At 39.8% G+C, this 19,230-nt stretch overlaps 1 protein-coding gene across 2 annotated transcripts in view; it reads right to left on the reverse strand.

Annotated features, from left to right (window-relative positions):
- Nucleotides 1–341: 341 nt before the first annotated feature.
- AFDN (afadin, adherens junction formation factor) overlaps nucleotides 342–19,230 on the reverse strand; it is a gene marked incomplete at both ends in the record, with an annotated part of 115,189 nt that continues 96,300 nt past the window's right edge. Inside the window, 7 exons of one of the 2 annotated variants that reach the window (XM_080616044.1) lie at nucleotides 342–486; nucleotides 1,585–1,669; nucleotides 5,928–6,219; nucleotides 8,007–8,141; nucleotides 14,763–15,785; nucleotides 18,442–18,630; nucleotides 19,067–19,158. In XM_080616044.1, coding sequence (XP_080472170.1) covers nucleotides 342–486; nucleotides 1,585–1,669; nucleotides 5,928–6,219; nucleotides 8,007–8,141; nucleotides 14,763–15,785; nucleotides 18,442–18,630; nucleotides 19,067–19,158 — 1,961 coding nt within the window. The remainder of the gene's footprint in view (nucleotides 487–1,584; nucleotides 1,670–5,927; nucleotides 6,220–8,006; nucleotides 8,142–14,762; nucleotides 15,786–18,441; nucleotides 18,631–19,066; nucleotides 19,159–19,230) is intronic. The other variant, XM_080616045.1, reaches the window with a different exon arrangement.

Here is a 19,230-nt window from a genome sequence, read left to right on the forward strand (position 1 = left end):
AAAAGTGTGTCTGTAGAACACCAGGAAACAGAACTTTGACAAGTGCTACTTGGTCTGGTGCGCAAGAACTTAACCCCCAAAACAGAAAGGAAAAAAGGTTACCTTCACGTGATTCATATCTTTAGAATTTTACAGTGCTTCCATTGTATAAACCACAAGCTCCTGGCAAAGTAATCAGTTTTCTTGCTATTGCAACATCTCTAAATCTTAATTAACAGTCTTAGATATAGAGGAATCAAAGTCACTCCTTTCAGAAAACATTCATTTTCTGTTCATTAGTAGTGTGCCCCCCATCTGAATCCCTCAATTCAGAGATCTTCAGTTATATCTGATAAGGTGCTTTATTTTGTGTTCAACTCATTTTCCAGTTCCATTAATTTCCTAGAAGCTTTTACTTTATTGGATACATCCTGACCCTGTGAAAAAAGTCGTTGGCGTTCCCTGAACGTCAAGTTTTCTGGTGCTCCAGGTAAATCTGTATCTTGACTGGAAAGGGGAAGAAAAAAGTCTTTATTTATAATTCTTATCTACAATACTCCTAAATATAGTAATTCTTAGTGACATGTATGGCCTGATAGCTTTCTGACTACAGCAAAAGACTGTTTAGTGTTTCACAAGGTTTTGCTCCCCACATGTACCTTTAATTCTGTCATTGTGCTATCATTTTGACAAATTAAAGGCTGATGACCACCTCTGCCACATACATTAACCTGAATGAAATTGCTCTCTGATTTTCAAAGTGCAGGGCAGTTGTAAACTAAAGCTCTGTCTATATGAGCACAGCATTACTGTTACGCCTAAATTAGCAAGTCTTTCTCTTGTGGCACGTGTCTAGGAAAAAGCACTGTAATACAAAACTTCTAGGTCTTAGCAAACAAAACTACCAGTACTGAAGTACACTGCAGCAGCTGCAACACCCCTGTTATCTCGCAAAGTTTACAAGTGCAATCATTGCCTCAACTCTTGCACTGATCTCTTATCCCTGTAGCAAACAAATTTTTGCATTACGTTTTACCACAGTGAAGGTCTCAAATCATTCTGGACTAATACTCTACGTATGTGATTAACTCTCATATAACAAAGCTTTACTATATATTTAAATTTCTTGATCAGAACTTTCACTTTAGCTCCAAGGTCTCTGCTCTGCAGAGAATCACTGACTACATGTTAAAATGCAGGAACTGGGCTAATAGCTTCTATAGAATCCTAGTCGAGCCCAGTCACAGCTTCAGTATGCTACACAGTAAAGCTGCCATTCACATATAAGATACAGCCTGTATTATTTATGCTTATCAGCAATTTGGTAAGAATTCCACTAGAGAGGTACTGTTCTGATTTACAAATGCACTTAAACTGGTTGAAGTTGTTCATTTACACTGATCATTCCATTTACTCAGCTGTAGCACTGAAATTTGCTGCTGTCATGTAGTACTTCAGATCACTGAAAGACTTGTGGAGAACTCAGTTGTATATTATAGTAACCCAAGGTACTCCAGAGCCAGATGCAGAACTCCTGAATAGCCCACAGAAATAAAACAGCCGCCAAGCCAGGTGTATAAAAGTTAACTGACTCCTGCACGTCACCTTTTAGATCGTTTGTCTCTTGGATCCCGATAGACTTCATGGGCCCCAACAGCTGCTCCTGTAGATCCAGTGTATGAATTTACTCCTTATGCAAAAGAAAAAGTAAGTTGAAAGATTGCAGTTACAACATGAATGTTTTATATTTCTTCAAAAAGGTGCAGTGCTTCTTTCAAGAACTAATCTCAAACTAGAATCAGAAAGAAATTTAGAGAGCCATCAATATTTAAAACCAGTACTACTGAATTCCATTCCCCCAAAACAGCTGTAGTTTTGTTACTCCTAATTTTGAGCCAGAACTCATTTTGTGCAGCTTATCCAGCACATATTGATTCACAGTCTCTTACCTTAAAATGGCTTACTCTGAGAGACATTAGAGGTTGTTCAAGGAGATTGACAGAAAGAGCAACACACTTAAATATCCTGTAACAAGCTCCACAGGAACAGGTTAGCTGCCACTGCTCTCTTTATGAGGCTATAAGTAAGCCAGGATTAGGATATACCATCTTTGCAATTCAGCAGAGTCACATTTTTTTTGTCTCTGTTTGGTCTCATTAAGTAAATTATCACTCAGAAAATTCACCCCCTCTTCCTTGAATTTAAATTTCAAGCAAGTTATCTTGCAGCACTGCACCTTTAGTTTAACTTGATCTAACACACAGGTTTTACGCATTATATTAATTGTTTCTAAAGGCCACAAGACAAAACATTTTCTTTCCAATCAAAAAGTTTATCAATTTAATTGATATTTAGGACCATATTATCTTAGTAACTGTCAGGGAAAGAGTAAAAAGTGTCAGCACAATACTCAGATTTGTCTGCAGACAGTTCTAGTCTCAATATTGGATGTGTTATGTCTTGTGAACCTTCTTTGGTACAAAAAGAAATGTTTGCTTCTTCCACTGGTATATGTAACTTATAAATACTCAATAAAACATATGGAACACACAAGCAAGTTCACCTAGTGTGTTGTAAGCTAAATTTTTTCCACCAAAACTTTGCAGCAGACCAAATCATACAAGGCATGCCAGGCATACGAAGGGTTTTTTCATTTCAGAAATGTATCTTACATGCGTGTCCCTACTTTGAAAGGGCCCACATGCTGTGGTTCACACTTCTACCTGCTTGGCAGCTTTGATTTGGGTGTTGATTTTTCTCTTGGTTAGCTGACAGACCAAATGGTCTTAAGAGACCCAGTGGAAGAAGGTACAAGAGCAAAATTTGCAGAAGCGTGGTTTACTGGAGTTAACGTCGAGAACACAAGAGAGGCATAAAGGAAAGGAATGTAAGAGAGTCAGCGAGATGGGAGATGGTAAACTGCACAGTGAATTCTGCATTTTGTGCAAACGGCTTTGTACGTTACGCAGGCAGTCTTCTTAGAAGCTTGAGCAATCAGGTGAAGTTAACCTGTTCTCATGGCTATTTTGAAAATTATGAAATAAGAGTATTCAGAATTAGTTGTATGGTTTATGAATTAGGTTATTAAAGGCGAAGCATCATACTACAATATTCATTAATTGTTACCAAACCCCTAACCAGATCTCTGTAGATTGTCCTGCTGATTGTTTTCCAGGAAAAACAAACGCGCGCACACAAAAAATATCACTGAACATCTCACTTTCCTGAGATTCATTTTTCCATTAAAGTTAACAAAAAACAGGACTGGGAAATGCAATTACATATGAGATGGCATTCTGGGTTATGGACGATGGGAGGCAAGAAGACTAGAAGTGATGACCAGTGACTGATGGTTCCAGAGTTACTTAATTTATTACATGTACAGACTTCAACGAGCCAAAACAGGAAGGGAAGCAAGGGCCTTTGGGAGCCTATGTGTTGTGATGGAAGGCACAGTTTGTGTTCTGTTATAGTCGGTTTCAAATAAGAATTTCTAGAAAAAGATAGTCCTCTGAATGAACACAAATTCAGTACAGACATGCAGTCCAAAAGTTTCATGTCAGAATATTCCTAAGAGCAAGCTAACAACACATAGTGTTTAAAGAGAATCTCTTCTGCTTATTTCCTGTCTTTAATCTTATTTTTTAACTCATTAATTCTTTGTGACTTAAAGCACTCAAAAGCTAGAGCCCGTCTGATACAAAACTGTGATTTGGGTTCACTGGCTGAGGAATGACATGCATGGGAGGCAGGCATAATGGCAGTATTTCCAACGCAATGACAGCACATTGCAGGTAGTGTGCAGTGTGTCTATTTACCGTCTAGTGATGACCCACTGAAAAGCTAAAACCTTCCCTCACCTTCCTTTAAGATTTAGAACCTATGACAGAGCCAGACAGGAATGACAGACGGGCTTGCAAGATCCATAGGGACTACTACATCACAAGATCTCATAGGCAACACCACAGTAAATAACAAGTTGGTTTTTTTTCTTTAAACAAGTATCTTGTGCAACTTGGGTGCTGTACTGACCCCAAAGAATAAAACTGCTAAGCATCAACTGTTACCAGTTGGACAGTAATTTTAACAGCTGAACTACTTGCAGCAATATTAAAACTACATGGTACTGTGTAGAGCTACACCGTGGCAACGAACGCAGCCCAACTGTAGCAGAAGCTAATTTGCCGTGCAAAGGAAAAGATGCCTTGCTCAGAAACGATGACTGGAGCCTCAATTGAAAAGGATGCAGACAGGAAGCTCAGAGTATCATGTACCTGCTCGGCCTCATCCATACCCTAATTCAGATGCATACACTACTGTATCCGGATTAGAAGTGCTTCTGATAGACTGAACCCATCCTGAGGCTCATATGCTCCCTACGATCAGGGCACACACCACACCTCTGATTAACAAAGTGACTTTTCTAACTTGTTAGGTGGCCAAAAAGGTGATCAGGGATATACCATACTGTAGGCTTCCACATTTGTCACTGAGCCTTGAATCTAGTTAGCCATTTGGCTAGAAGCCAGCATAAACACCTTCTATTGCTACCCCAGCTAACTTTGCTACCCTTTGTGTTTTAGAAGGATGGTTTGATCAGCTGGAGTTCACTGTCAGGCACTTGTTGACTTCCAGCATAAGTACAACGAACGAACCAGGGAAATGTCATTGCCACCATTCCCCTCAGAAGGATATAGAAGCATAAAAAAAATGTCAGTGAAGCACTGGCAGATGCTGCTATTTAAAGACAAAATATTGTACTAATAAAGTGCAAATTTGTAAGAGTGAGATCTAGGCAGACACATACTCCAAGAGTAAAGTATTTAAGATTCCTCCTACACAGCATTAGTTTAAAAAAATTTAGCATGGAATTTTGGACTGAGCTAGCTTTGAATTCAGGAGTCTAACTAAAGCAGTACTCTGCAGATAAAACACATTGCTGAAGTTACTGGTAGCTAGAGCTCTACTTGAAATTAAAACTCCATTATGGTTGTCCACCTGGAGTTGTAAAAGAAACAAGATGAGGAGACAAAGAAATACAGGGCGTAGAAGGGAAGGGAAGGACTAAGACAAAAAGCAGTAAGATGGAATTTAGGGTTTTGTCTCTTTTTGCAAGAGAACTGCACTGTACAAACCAGAAGTACAGGAATGGTGCCTAATACATGAAACTAACTGCATGTCCTATATGCCTCTTGATGCTTGTATATTTAAGAACTGCATCTACAAAGGTCATTTTTAAAGCCATTTGCACACACCATTGAAAGACAGAACCCTGGTACCAATAATGAAAGCAGAAGATAAGCTCTGTCCATGAACCCATTAGCAAAGGTTTCCTGTGTTCAAGAAAGGTGCACTTCCAGATGCCCTGAGTAAACAGTGGTCAGTCATATAAAACAAATCACTGAAAGATACAGAGTGAAAGCCAAAACCAACAGTACTTTGAATTGGTTGAGTAACAGTTAAAATCACTTCTGATTCATTGTGTGAAAGATGGAATTTTTTGCTTTTGAAGAGTTTGGGTAAAGAACAAGGAAATTTGAGAGATCAAAATAATTAAAAATTGGAGAATTGATATTAAGATCAGGATTTAAGTTAGATCACCACAGTGAAAATAGTGATTAAGTGGGGAGGAAAACAAATCACAAAGTAAGAGATCAATCCACAGCACCAGAGTTGAAAACATGAGATAGTTCTGCAGAGACGGTTGGTGTCATGGTGTCTACCTTTAGAGCTGCTGGCATGGATCACACTCAGTTTGTTTGGTTGGGGCGGGGGCTGGCTTTTTTTGGCAGTAGTACTGTTGGCATTGACTGGAGATGACTGGAATGAGTTTGAAAGAAAGAGGCCATCTGACACTGGGCGAGGCTGGCGGGAAGGCTGCTGTGGCTTAAGGGTGGCAGGAGGAAAGTCACCATAAGATTTTCTTGTGCTGGAGTACTTATCCTGACCTGCTAGATTGGAATCCTCCTCCTCCTCATCATCATCATTGTATGCAACAAACTTGGCAGTATAAATCGTGTCAGGGGAGAGGACCTGTGTTTTGAGGTAAGAGGTGTTTCGCTGAGGTGGGGGAGGAGGAGCGTTAGATGAAGGGGTTGGGGATGGGAGTTCATATTCCCGTGGAAGCGGAGGTCTGTACAGACCAGGCTCATCAGGCTCCAGTAATCTTCGTTCTGCTTCATCGTGTTGCCTGCGCCTTTCAGCCTCTAAGCGACTGTAATACTCCTCTTCCTGTCGCCTCTGCAAGTCCAGAGGAAACATAAACACAGTGGTCAGAAAAACAGACATTTCTAAGAGCAATTTAAGCTCCAGCACCAAGCTACAAACACCTTTGTCTCCTTTTCTGACAATCGCAGGGCATCCATATGGACTCATACAAAGAACATTTACTATGAAAACCGTGGCAGCTGTCCTGCAACACAGCGTTGCTTTTATTTCCAGATTTACCACTACCTGCAGTAACTAAGGCAACTAACTGCCTGTGCGAACTAATGGCGATTCCAGCATTTATTGCTCAAAATGTAACCCCAGTTAATAAGAGGTAGATTTAATAAAGTTGTAAAGAATCTGTGGGAGAGGAAAAGAACTAAAATTAACTACAGTCTTAAAAAAGGAACTCTGTCATTTTGCTGCATGCATATACATAGTAAATTCATCAACAGAGCCTTGGAATAGATGACTCCTAACAATAGTTTCTTGTATAAGTACCAGGGAAACTACTTTCATGTAGAAGTCAAATTACAAAGAACTTTTCTACGGATAAATAACTTTTTAAATAAAAAATTATATTAAAAATTTAAAAAGCTCTGCTAGTGATACTTATATGAGCCTATTCACCATTTAAAAGGCCATGAAATATCTTCCATGTATTTTTTCAGTTTGATTTTTATTGGTTTTGAACTAAATAGCATTTAATTCTGTTCAGCTCTTTAGTCTAAACTACATCATAAATTAATACAAAGGTCTACTCAGGGGTTAGTTTGATAACGAAAATATTTGGAAACTGTATGTTACAAGAAGCCTTCTGCCTAAGTATGGTGTAACTTCTGCTGGGATTATGATGGCATTTCAAACTACCATCCTTTCTGCTTTTAATCCATGTGTTTAAAAAAAGAATTCCACCATATATGCTTATCTGCTCAGCTCTGTGAGTCAGGTATCCTAGAAAAATCGTAAAATAAGTAAATCTGATCTCATTCATCTAGAGCAAAGACATGAAACTCATCTCCTTGTACTACTCTCTAAAACCACAGTAGTGGTCAGATGGTACTGAGTTCTGAGCTGGTAGATATGTGAGTGTGTCAGTCAAGATCTGACAGTGAGAACCCTTCCAAGCAGGTGATCCAAATGTCATCTGGTTGTGTCACTGCCCGAAATTAAGAAAGCCTTGGTTGGTTTTACTGTTGTCCAGTTTTGAACAATTAAGCTTTTCAAATGTTCTGAAGGAACCTAGAAGCCTGAATCTTTAGGATTTGCTTGACTGCACAGTGACCTAACTGCTGAAATTATTTACTTTCTTTCTAAAAACCAACTCCTTTCCTCCCATAGTCCAAACATGAAAGACAATATGGAGTACCCATCTTCACTACACTGTGTTTTAGATTTCTCTCTGCACCTGTATCAAACAATTACTGCAGAACTTAAGTGCCATCTCTGAGACACAGCAAACCCCAACACCACTAAGCCAATATAATAAAGAGGGTAGGCAAGTCATGTTGGGGGCTGAAGGAAACTAGGAGGTAATTGATTTCTGTCATGACTTTCAGAGAAGGCTCTGAACGAAAGCCCTCGCCACTACCAAACGCCTTCAACTGGTGAACCTACAGTACTATTTCTGCATCCTCCAGCCTCCACGAATGGGCTGTTTGTTTAATTACTTTTTGTCTTATACTGGATAAATCGAAGCCTTGGGCCATGACCCTTATTACTGGGGCCGATGCATTTAACCCCTGCTGACCCAAGCGTTACTGGCTGGGCTAAAGAGGAGAGGCCTGTCAGAACCCTTGCAGGACTTGGAAGACCACAACCTTTTCTTCAGCCTCTCTCCTGGTCCGCTCCTCCTCTTGCTGTCGGCGCTCTTCTTCCTGCCTGGCCCTGTCTTCTGCTTCTCGTTTGCGCATTTCTTCCAACTGCTGCTGCCGTCTGCGCTCTTCATCCTGTAACTAACGGAGACGCATCCTCAATTGTTTGGTCGCTCGTGGGTAAAATGGGTCAAAACAAATTTAACCCAAGTATTTGCATCTAAAAATAACTATCTATAGAAAACACTTTACTACAGATAAACCAGTATCATTTCCAGCTGTTAAGAGTACACTTTGTTACACTGGTTTCTCTAAAATCAATAATAAGAGGGTGGGAGGGGAAGAGATGCACAGAACTACATACATAAAACCACAAAACATACAGAGAGACATTTTTAGCAGTCATACGTGAACCCCTAGCAGAAGACTGAGGAGACTCAAGTTCCAGACAGCTTCAGCAACCATGGTCTCATAGGTAAAGTGAAATTAAATACTTGGAACCTACAGCCCACAGCTCAAGTAGCCAACTGGGTTTTCATTCTGCATTAGTATTTAAGCACCGGAAAATCCTGACTCATTAGTCAAAGGGTCAATCCATTTAAAGTAACAGGCTCATTCAACAAGTCTGCAAATAGTCTCGGGAGATAAATAAAATCTCCCATCTGTATCTGCAAACAGATGTGTTTTAGAAAAAGGAGAGCACAACGCAACGAAATCTCTGACCATCGAGACTGAACAGCTCACATGAACAACTGATGTCTAACAGACAGTGCTGTTTTATAAATGCTTATGATAAACACTGCACAGATAAAACTGAGCAACAATCCAAACTTCGCATGATTCTCTAAAGCTAACAGTATCTAAGCCCTTGATGGGCAACAATATTCACTAGCACAATAATAGTCACAAGTAGAAAATAAATGGACAACATGCTGTTCCCTCTTACTGTAGCATATGCTTTAAAGTGACACCCCCTGCTCCCCATCTTTTACACCAACTGGTATAAATCAGTAAATCACTGGATCCTGCTATAAGCTGCCTGCAGCCTGGATACTTCTCTGCCCCTGGATTTGTTTTTACACTCTGGTTTCACTTTGGGAGAAAGGCCCTTCAGACACAAAGCAGTAAGGATATAGGAAAAAAATTTGAGTTTTAATAGACTTTGTGAGGACAACCCTCATCTCTTCCCCCCAGCTAATCAACAGGAAACGTGGTGGGGTTTTTTAGAAACATTAGATTTTCTTATCAATTTTCCAATCAATTCTAAAAAATGAAGGTTATTTTGTTCTGGGTTTCTATTTTTACTAATCTGGTAATTATTTGCCCCCACTGTTCATGCAGTATTTGTGTTATGGGCATCTTATGACTTTGTACAACAGGTAGTTTTGAAAACATTCGCCTTCTGTATCTTCAAGCAGCTGTACGGACTCATTGCAGTGAAAACACCTCTCATTCCAAGTGTTAAAACTCACTCTCTTGGAGCATGAACACTAAAGAACAAAATTAATTCATTCCGTTTAGGCACTAATTTGGCAAATGTATACTAGAGGATGCTACCTCTGAGTAAATACCCCTTATTTAGGGCTAAAACTTTTATAATTCCTAACCAAACCCAACACAAATATAGTGATGAAGTTCAGCATATACGGTAGAACAGTTAACCAATTCCCTATGTGGATTATGACCTTTTCTTGTCTAGGTTATTAAAAAGACATTATTTTAGCAAAAGAGATAATATTGCTGTCAAAAGGAAAGACAGGCAGTAACTCACAAGGGTTTATAGAAGAGAAGTAACATCCTCTCGAAAAACCCCAAAAAACAAACAAAAAAAAAAACCCAAAAAAACACCCAGAAAGGGTGAAGGGGAGGGAGGGAACTGCACAGTGAAAAAATACAGGAAAATTCCTTAACTCTGGCCCAGTTGCATTAAAAGAAAAACTCTGAACACGGCAGTTCCTGATCCCAGATTACAACACGGATGCCTTTTTGCTTAGTAGCACATATTCTGTTCAAGTGCACTTGAACAAGAAACTTTTTCAAACTAAATTAAAGGGGGAGTAGGACTGACTGAATTTTATTTTCTTGTGACCTTAACTAACTGATAGAAGGGAAAACTGGGCAGGACGCCCACCCGGGAACTGCTGTCAACATCTGAACCAGAATAATTGCTAAGGCAACTGTATCCAGGTCAGAGGCTATGCTAAACATAACGTATACGTATAATTTTTGGCCTTTTTACTAAGTAGGGCAGAAGCAGGAATAGAGGAACTATTGAGAGTGATGTTTCACTTCTTTACCATTAGTAACTAGTTCCTGCTTCGGAGCATTCCCAGAACAAGGCAGGGAGTGGTAGGATGGTGAGGCATGCCAGAGTGCTTTGCAGGCATTTGTGTTTGTAATTGTATTTATCACACTACCCAATTCAAACTTTACCCCAAAATTTCAAGACACTAAGAAAAATCAGCTTCATGTCCCATTTCTAGTAAGAGGGCTATTAGATTCCCAGGCTGAATATTTTGATTTGATACTTCTCTATCCCAATTAACTTTTCTCTAGTTTGAAAGTCACATTCTCATCTGATTTACTGTACTTCCAGGGTTTCTCCAAAGCAGCACATGTGTATTATACCAGGTAGAAATGACTGATTCGTGACAGAGAGGAGCATTCTTCCAGCTGTGACTGCATGAAGCAGCTAAGCACAAAGCACTTATTCTTTCCCCCTGCTCTGTCCCAGTTCTACTGCAAACTACCAACAGTTTGCTCAGCTGCACAGCTCTGTCCCCCTACCACCAACATATGGGTCCAGCACTACTCCCACCTAGGATGGCAAAAAAGGCCTCTTCTGAGCTATTGCTCCTCGTACAGGAGCTGATGCGCTGATCTGTATCAGCAATGTTAAGATATTAACAGCACTGGCAGGCCTCCAGGAAGGTTCAGATTCCATACAAAATTCATTTCTCTGATCACTGCTCTGAACGTTTTAAAAGATGATCCAGAAGAACCTTACATGTATACCTATTTATTCACGACAGCTAAAGCTGGGTCAGATCTGTTAGTGGCACAGGGAATTTAAAAAGATATACACTAGCCAAGCTCACAATTCATACAGTAACTATTCATCATCTTTCACCAGCCTCCTAATTAGCACAGCAGCTATCACCAGTGCTCACTTAGATACACATAAAAAGCACTGAGCATCGGATTTTTCTTCTAAAAACAAAGCAGTAATGACTTGGGTATGTGAAGTGGCACAGGATAGATGCCGCTATGCCCAGAAAGTCATGTGAACAGCATGAACGATGAAATTAGGAAAAAGAGGTATTTTCCGAGTACAGTGTTCAACATCATCTATATCAGAATTAAATTTCAGAATTAAATTAATTAAATTTCTTTCTTTTCTTAAAGTTAAATTTATGAACATAATAAATCCTCAACTGATTCAGGCCATGGACCAATCTAGTCCCGTATTCTGTCTCTGACCACAGCAAGAAGCTGCACATGAGCCTGGACATTTCTTCTAGTATTTCCCCAGCACGGTACTAGAGATGTCAGCTGGTACAGCCTTGTTAATCCTTTGAGCAGCAGTTTACAGGCGTGATGTCTATGACTTTGTCTAATTCATTTTTAAAGCTGATGGTACTGTCTGCCTTTGCAAGCAGAAAGATCCAGAAGTTTACAGCCTGCTTAGCAAAGTACTTTATCTGTACAGTCACAGCACAGGGGACCAGGGCTTAAGCCAAAAAAAATAAAGAGTAGTAATAAGAAAAAATATTGATAGATACCAAGTCTGAGAAATCCATGACTCCTGGCTTGTCCATTAAAGCAGAAAGCTGACATGCTTCACCTGTTTCGCTGCTGTCATCTGCTTAACACTCAGGTACCACACATACAAAACCAACCACTCCAGACAGAGTTACCGAATCATATGAAGTAGGCATTTTAAAAGGGGATTATTTTTTTGTTTAAATAAAGCAGTGCTGAATGTTCAAAACTGTATTTTGAACAGTCATGTTCACAGTTCTTTCCAGCAGAACAAGCTGATTATACTAACAGGACTTGCAAGCATTACCTTTCTTTCAAATTGGTACAGTAATTATATAGAAATACTCTTTGAAAGGGATGCATTTCTTCTCTAGAAGACTACAGAACTCTTTTCCCATGCACCCATTTCCAATGAGAGCAATAAAATACACAATTAGCCAGAGTCATAGCAATTATTGCTCCAATCTGTAAAGCCTGTCATGTTTTAGACACAAGAGAATGGTATTAACCAATTGAAACTGAAATTATATGGTAACTTAATAATTGCACATTTATGTGACCTACTTGGAGATACTAGATCAGAAACAATTTCTGAGTTTACAATCCATTTTTTCCCTTTAATGAGAAAACTGTGACACCTGTAAACAACAGTGTTTCAGCGTGTGCTGTAACAGTGTGCTATATTAAGCTCTCAGGACAATTTCACTTCAGATTGGAAAGGAATGGTGTTGCTAGAGCTCTTCTAAAACCTGCCAGCGTGGGGAAGGGAGGAAATCCTGCCTCACAGCATGTTCATTCGAAGTTGTTAGTAAGATTTTTATAAACACCATTGCACAAAACATCAAATACAAAGTTTTAAATTAGATCACTGCTACAACAAACAAATCAAGCCTGCAAGCAGAACACAACATCTAAAAGGAAGGAAACACAGGGAAAGGAGTCACCACATCTGGAAACATTCAAATGCATGCGTACAGTTAACTTACTGCTGATTGTATCACAATAATTTTTGAACACCCAAAAATGCCAAATCATCATCCAAAGCACATAGGGTGGTTATTAATAACATCGGGGATTGAAACAGGAAAGAGATATTGAAGAGAAAGAAACAAACATACCAAATCTAGAACAGAGATTGCTGGCACAGCAGTCTGCTGCAGGTAGTAGGAAAGGGGAAAAAAAGAAAGATGCACAGTGAAAATAAAGATAGGTTAGACTTGTGCCATTTTCAAAGCATTTTCTTTTATTTATTATGTCAGCTGCTTTAGAATGAGGAACTGAATTGACATCATCCTGAAATACAGAAATGAGAACAATCAATAATCCAGGTTTTTTATCAGTACTGGTTTGACTCATTCAACACCTTGGTAACTCTCCAGAGATGTGAGTTACTGCATCTCTAGTAGTACAGACAGTGAAATGTTACCAAATGCAAACATTGCTTCAGTTCAAGACAACTGTTATTTCTTAGTTCCAAAACGTTCCAAAATGCTGGAAGAACTTTAAGCACAAATAGCATATTAAATCCAGCACTTGGGGAGAAGACTGATAAAATGTTATGCAGCACAACTGCTTTTCTATTAATGACACATGGCTTTTTAAGCCTTGCTACAGTGAAATTTTAAAGACGCTGTTTGTTAAAATGGCAGTTTTACATGGATTTTTTTATGCCCATAGGTAACTGCCTATGTGCTACAAATTACACGTTAGTGATGCTGGGCTTTAACGCAACCTGCTTGCCAAAGATATATTTAGCTTTTCCTTTGTTCAGTTTCCAAGTTTGAGGTATCCATTGTTTTACACATTAATAAAGTTAGCCACAAGAAAAAAGGAAAGCAATGCAGACTGCAGCAAATACAAGAAGAGCAAGTTTAGGAAATTAAGCTGCCAAAACAATCCTGAACTCAAACACGACTCAAGCCCATCGCTATTTCTGAATGTCAAAATAAGCATGTCCATACATTTCTCAAGAATTAAAAACTGCATACCACAGAAGTGAGTCAACTCTTCAAGATAAACAGACAGAAGACACTCAGCATATTAGAGAGCTAGATTTTAAGCCTGCCAAAGCACAGCTACTGGTATGTAACTTTGGTATCCATGCTGTTATTTAGAAAGAAAAACAGGTTTTCCTGTATTGTTTCTCAGTAACAATAGATTTGAGACAATAGCCACCAGCAGAGTGATAAAAACTTATCACACTATTCAGTTGTGTTATCTTATTATGTATATTATCAGCTTTCACAGTACTGAAGGCAAAGTAAGCAAACCTTGTCAGTACTGATTAAACTGGACACCAAGCAAAATCCAGGTATGTATGAGCCGGAGCCCTAGACAGGGTATATTAGTTGTTAACAACACCCAGACTACACGTCTCAACCTGATGATTCCCCCCCCCAGCGCTGCTGGGGTTACCACTGAGGTGGTGGTAAAGGTAGAGGTAGCAGCTGCCGTATCCCCCAGCTTTTACCTTGGAGCAGACCAGCAAGTGGAATCTCAGGTTCAGTTCACTGGGAACAGCATGCATTCAGTGCCTGTGTTCAGGTCTGAGACTATAAATAAGAACTCTTAGGGGTAAATATACAGAGGGGGAGAGGGAATGGAGGACGTGGAACAGGAATCACACTACTGGTTCTCCTACAGAGTTTCATAATTTCAAATGTTTTTGTTTACCTTCCTGTAAGCAAATTCCTGCTATATTTAACTTTCTAATCCTACTCCAGGTACATGGCAAAATCTCTTTATCCAACGGGAATTTCTTTCCCCACAACCAGAAAAGTAGATTCAACTGCTAACCTAACAAATAGCTATAATACTTTCATAATACATCAGTTAACTGGTGAAGCCACTGTAAATTAGCAACATTAAAATTCAAGGTATTTAAGAAAGCTTCATCCTCCTTTACCCTGTAAGAACATCAAAATACTCAGACAAAGCCAAAGAACCTACCAAGATACAGATTTACAATACTTTTGTCTAGAAAAGATTATCCCTTTTTACCCTTGCTCTTCTTTCTGCCTCCAGTCGCTGCATGATGAGCATAGTATCCACATCATCATCCTCCTCTTCATCATCATCTTCATCCTTTTGCTTTGATTCCTGAAGTCGCTTTTGGAACTGCCACTCAAGCATGAGCTTGCGGAGACGGTCATTTTCTTCTGCTGTACGATCAGGCTTGTTCTGAAGTTCCTGAATTTCTTTACTCAACATGTCCACAATGTGCATCTGTTGCTGCTTCTCCAGCTTCTCCTTAGCATCCCGTTTCCAGGGATCAGGAGAGAGGCTGTCACTAGAGGATAGTTCTTCCTTGCTGATAGTGATGTACTGCAGATCTCTCCGCTCTATAGTGCGAGGCTGCTGTTGGGGTTGCAGCTCTCGAATGACTGTTTCTTGAGGCCTCTGTAAAGTTGAAGGTTTTTCTGATTTCACTTGCTGAAGGGAAACCGGAGGAACCACCGGCTGAGCAGGAATTAGTGGCTGAGAACGCATTTGGCCCAGTTTTCTCTCCTGCTCACGACGTTTCCTTTCTCGCTCTTCTTCCAAACGTGCCTTTTCCTTTTCATACCACCTCTGATGCTCTTCTCTTTTTTTACGCTCAGCAGCAGCTACCTGGGAGGATGCTTGTGCTCCTATCTGATTTGGAGGAGGAGGGGGAGGCAGAGGCAAATCCATTTGTAGCTCATCAAATTCAGATGCATAATGCACTGGAGGAGGTGGTGGTGGAGGGGGAAGATCTGTTCTGATGGGCTGGGAAATGGCCACTGGAGTCGGCTGGCTACTGGCTGGAGTTTTCCAACGGCCAGGTCCACTTTTAGTTAAACAAGAACCAGGAGAGACTGGTTTCGCTAAATGGTTCAGGTGTTCTTGGCTAGATGTGCTAGAATCCACAGATGAATTCATCCACTGATCGCTGTCTGACTTCCGATCGATGTACTCTACATCCTTCCGTATAACAACTTCCAAACGATTCTTCTCTGGCTGGAAAACTTTATCTCGGAGTTCTTCCTGGGAACGAGCTACACGCTGGAAAAGATTAAACAAGGCATGTATTTCATATTCCATCTATATTAAAACATATTTGAAAATGGCTCACAAACCACATTCTTATTACTGAAGGTAATTCCTTTTAGTGAATTTCAGCATTTCCATGCTCAGTAAGTATCCCAAAACCAACAATAAAATGTTCTTCTCACTCTTTTTAACTCGTTCAAGTGATGGAAGTTGTAGCAACCTCTGAAATGCCTGGAAACCCAGACTGGGAGGAAGGCTGAACACAGGACTGAGTTTAAGCTGAAAACCTCCACAGCTCGCACAATTTCTCAGGACTGTAATTGACACCCCTTCCCCCACATATGGGTATGGGAGTCCTGGCAGCCCAGAACAGTAGCTCCAGCTTTACCAGCTCTGCCATTCAGGCTTCAGCTTGCTTGATTGAACATTTTTGCTATTGGGAAGGCAAACAAAAAGGCTGCTGAGGGAGAGACAAGGGAACCTCTGCCCACTCTCCTCCATTAACAGGCGAGATGACCCTTGGGAAGCTCTCGCTACTTCAGTGCCATTCACAAGTATAGCATCTACACAGTTGGGTCTAATTCTACCTACTTGTGGGGCATGGTCTGCACTTTTTGGCACTATTTTAGTGCATCAAACACCAAGGTTTTTTTTCCTTTATACAAGCTCAGGGTCTCACTGTACTGTACAACCACCTCAAAAGGAATACTGGACCAAAAATCAGGTTTATCACATCTGTTAATGGTTTTCTTGAAGCACATACTCATACTTTGAATGTTAGGCATTTACTAAACACTGAACAACAATGTACCAATTATCAACAACTGAGAGAAGACTAACAAAGCAAACTCCTTTTCTTTTTCCTCCATCAATGACCTTAACCATGACCTCTAAAGAATGCCTCCTTTGAGATGAACAAGTGTATTTTTCATGCTCTATTAGTCCAGCAGAGCCGAACACACAGCTATTTGTGTTAGATTTGCTGTAAAGATGCACCTAGCCAAACAGTTTGCTAATGCCTGCAGAACAGAAAACAGGCATTTCATTTCACATCAGTCAGTTGTTTGTGGCAGCTTTTTTTACAGGCCCAGTTCTTGCTGTAAAGATGAAAAGGGTATTTTTATAATCTTTTTTTAAAGTCTATTTTTCTCTAATTTTCAACTTAAAGGAACTATTGTATGGCAGGGAAAATTGTGTACACTTTCAGTGCTTTAACGAGCTAAAGCTTCTAGACATTTGCTTTATGAAAATGCTTTCAAGCTCTGCATTCAGCCACAAGACAACAGCTCAAATCCAGTATATCTCAACAGGTTTAACAGATGGGGTTCATCTCACCGGTTTTAACTGCCTCATTTAAGCTACTCACTTAAGCTTGTCTTAAGGAGGGAAGGGATGCACGTCCACACAGCTGTTCATCCCATTAAGACGAATGGGTAGGAACCATTCTCTGCAGGTACTAGTCTCCCCCTGTCCTGTCACTGGCAGAAATACCTAGACATTAACTATGCAGCTAAGGTTAGGTGATGTGAAATCACAAAACGTGAAGGATTTAAGCACGGAAATTCAAAGTATTTCCATAGCTTTTTGCCACAGTTATTTAACTTGCAGCATTCTCCATCAAAATTAACATCTTACCTTGGGTGTAACACCTATTTTCTTAACAGCTGAAATAGTTGGGATTTTATTGATCTATTGATTCTATGACCTATAATGCCAGAAAAAAAAAAAAGCACTAAATTTTTGTTCAACTGACTTTTGACTGAATTCACTTGTCTAAACACGTGTGAGGAAACAATAATCAATCCTTACTTTGTGCCTGTGACAACCTCAAGACAATTTATATGTCTTTGCTTTTCCAAAAGTAAAACGTACTGAGCCTGCTGCAAGGCTCTGCTTTTATCCCAAATTAAGAAAAAAAGAAAAAAAAAAAGAAAAGAAAGTTTTCTTTACATTTTTAAGTCTCTGGCGGGTTAGAGAAAAGGATGATTCAGTGACTGGATTTAGTAGATCTGGATTTAATTTCCCACATGGATTTGAGTAAAGTCCTCATTTACAAAGAGCAGAACAACATTATTTTTTCAAATTATAAAGGTACAGTGGGGGTAAATGCATTTCAGGTCAAGAAGCATCTGCACTTTGATAATAGATGCAACTTGGATGTGTTTTTTAACTGAGAGTGAGGAATGTGCTTCAGTGAAGACCCTGGATAGATCTCAAAGTACCCATTTATTTCATTTTTAATACCTCGCTTTGTCACTTAAACCATGCACCCCGTAGGCAAGGAGATTTTTCCACATAAACCTTCTTGGAAGAATGAAAGATTTATTTTGCTTTTCAGAAAACCACAAAGCATTTTACAAGACAAACCCTACTACAGCCTACACCCCACTACCTCTAAACAGGGGATTAAAACATCCTAGATGAGAAGGTCTGCAGAACATGGTAACATAAATTCTATGGGGGGGAGAGAGGGGAAAGAGTAGGGTTTCTGAACCTAAGCCAATCTTTGCAAAAGTACAACTGCTGTTCTCCCCCACTCCCCGTGTGGTAGTTTGTCAGAGATTACAGAGAGTTTACTGTTCTGCAAAAATATCTCCAGCAGCCTGGGAGTGGAAAGCAAGCATTTTGTTTCTGCCTTTCTCTCATACTGAATGAAGTTACTTCTCACCTGCATTGTAGTATTGATCGAATGATTACTTTCTGCCTGGACCTGTGGTTTTTCTTCATAACTTGGCCACTGGCTCGGAGCTGGACCCATTCGATCCTGGGACTTTGAAGCGGGGAACGTGAAATATTCCCTAGTATATGTCTGTGTTGGGATGGGATAAGCTTCAGGTCGTGGGGGCAGAGTCTGTTCCTGAAAAAGGTAGAACGAACGTAAGGTACAAGCTTCTCATCACACAGATCAGCATGGAATATTGTTCTAAACATGCATTTTCCAAATGTTTTTTGTTTTGGCTCATAAGAACATTACTCGTCTGAAGCAGGAGATAAAGAGGTTGTCTAGTATCAGATACAGTTGTGGTTATGAGTCATGTTTTTATGATCTGGAAACAAGTACAGAATGTTGTACAAACCTAGGAAATCACAAGAACAACTTCATGAACAAGATTTAATGAAATCAAAGCTGCCTCAATCTTTCATAAGCTGTAATAAGCAAAACCCCCACCCAGTCACTAACACCAGCATTATGTTCAAATAGTTAAGTGAGACGCTGGTTTGATTCAAGCACACTGATGCTATTGACAGCTAAGGAAAGTTTAATAGCCAACATTTTGCTTGCCACTTCTGACCTCTGTACAAAGATTTCCAGTGGAGACTGAGGTTATTTTGGTGGTAGTTCCAGATGCATAAGCATTCTTTCCCCCAGGGCTTGGAGGCTGATCTGTTGGAAAGTTAAAGGAAGGATTTACATGACTAAATGATGATTTACATAACTTACTAATATTATTCACAA

This window comes from Psittacula echo (genome assembly GCF_963264785.1).
Source record: "Psittacula echo genome assembly, chromosome: 4".
Taxonomy (NCBI): Eukaryota; Metazoa; Chordata; class Aves; order Psittaciformes; family Psittacidae; genus Psittacula; species Psittacula echo.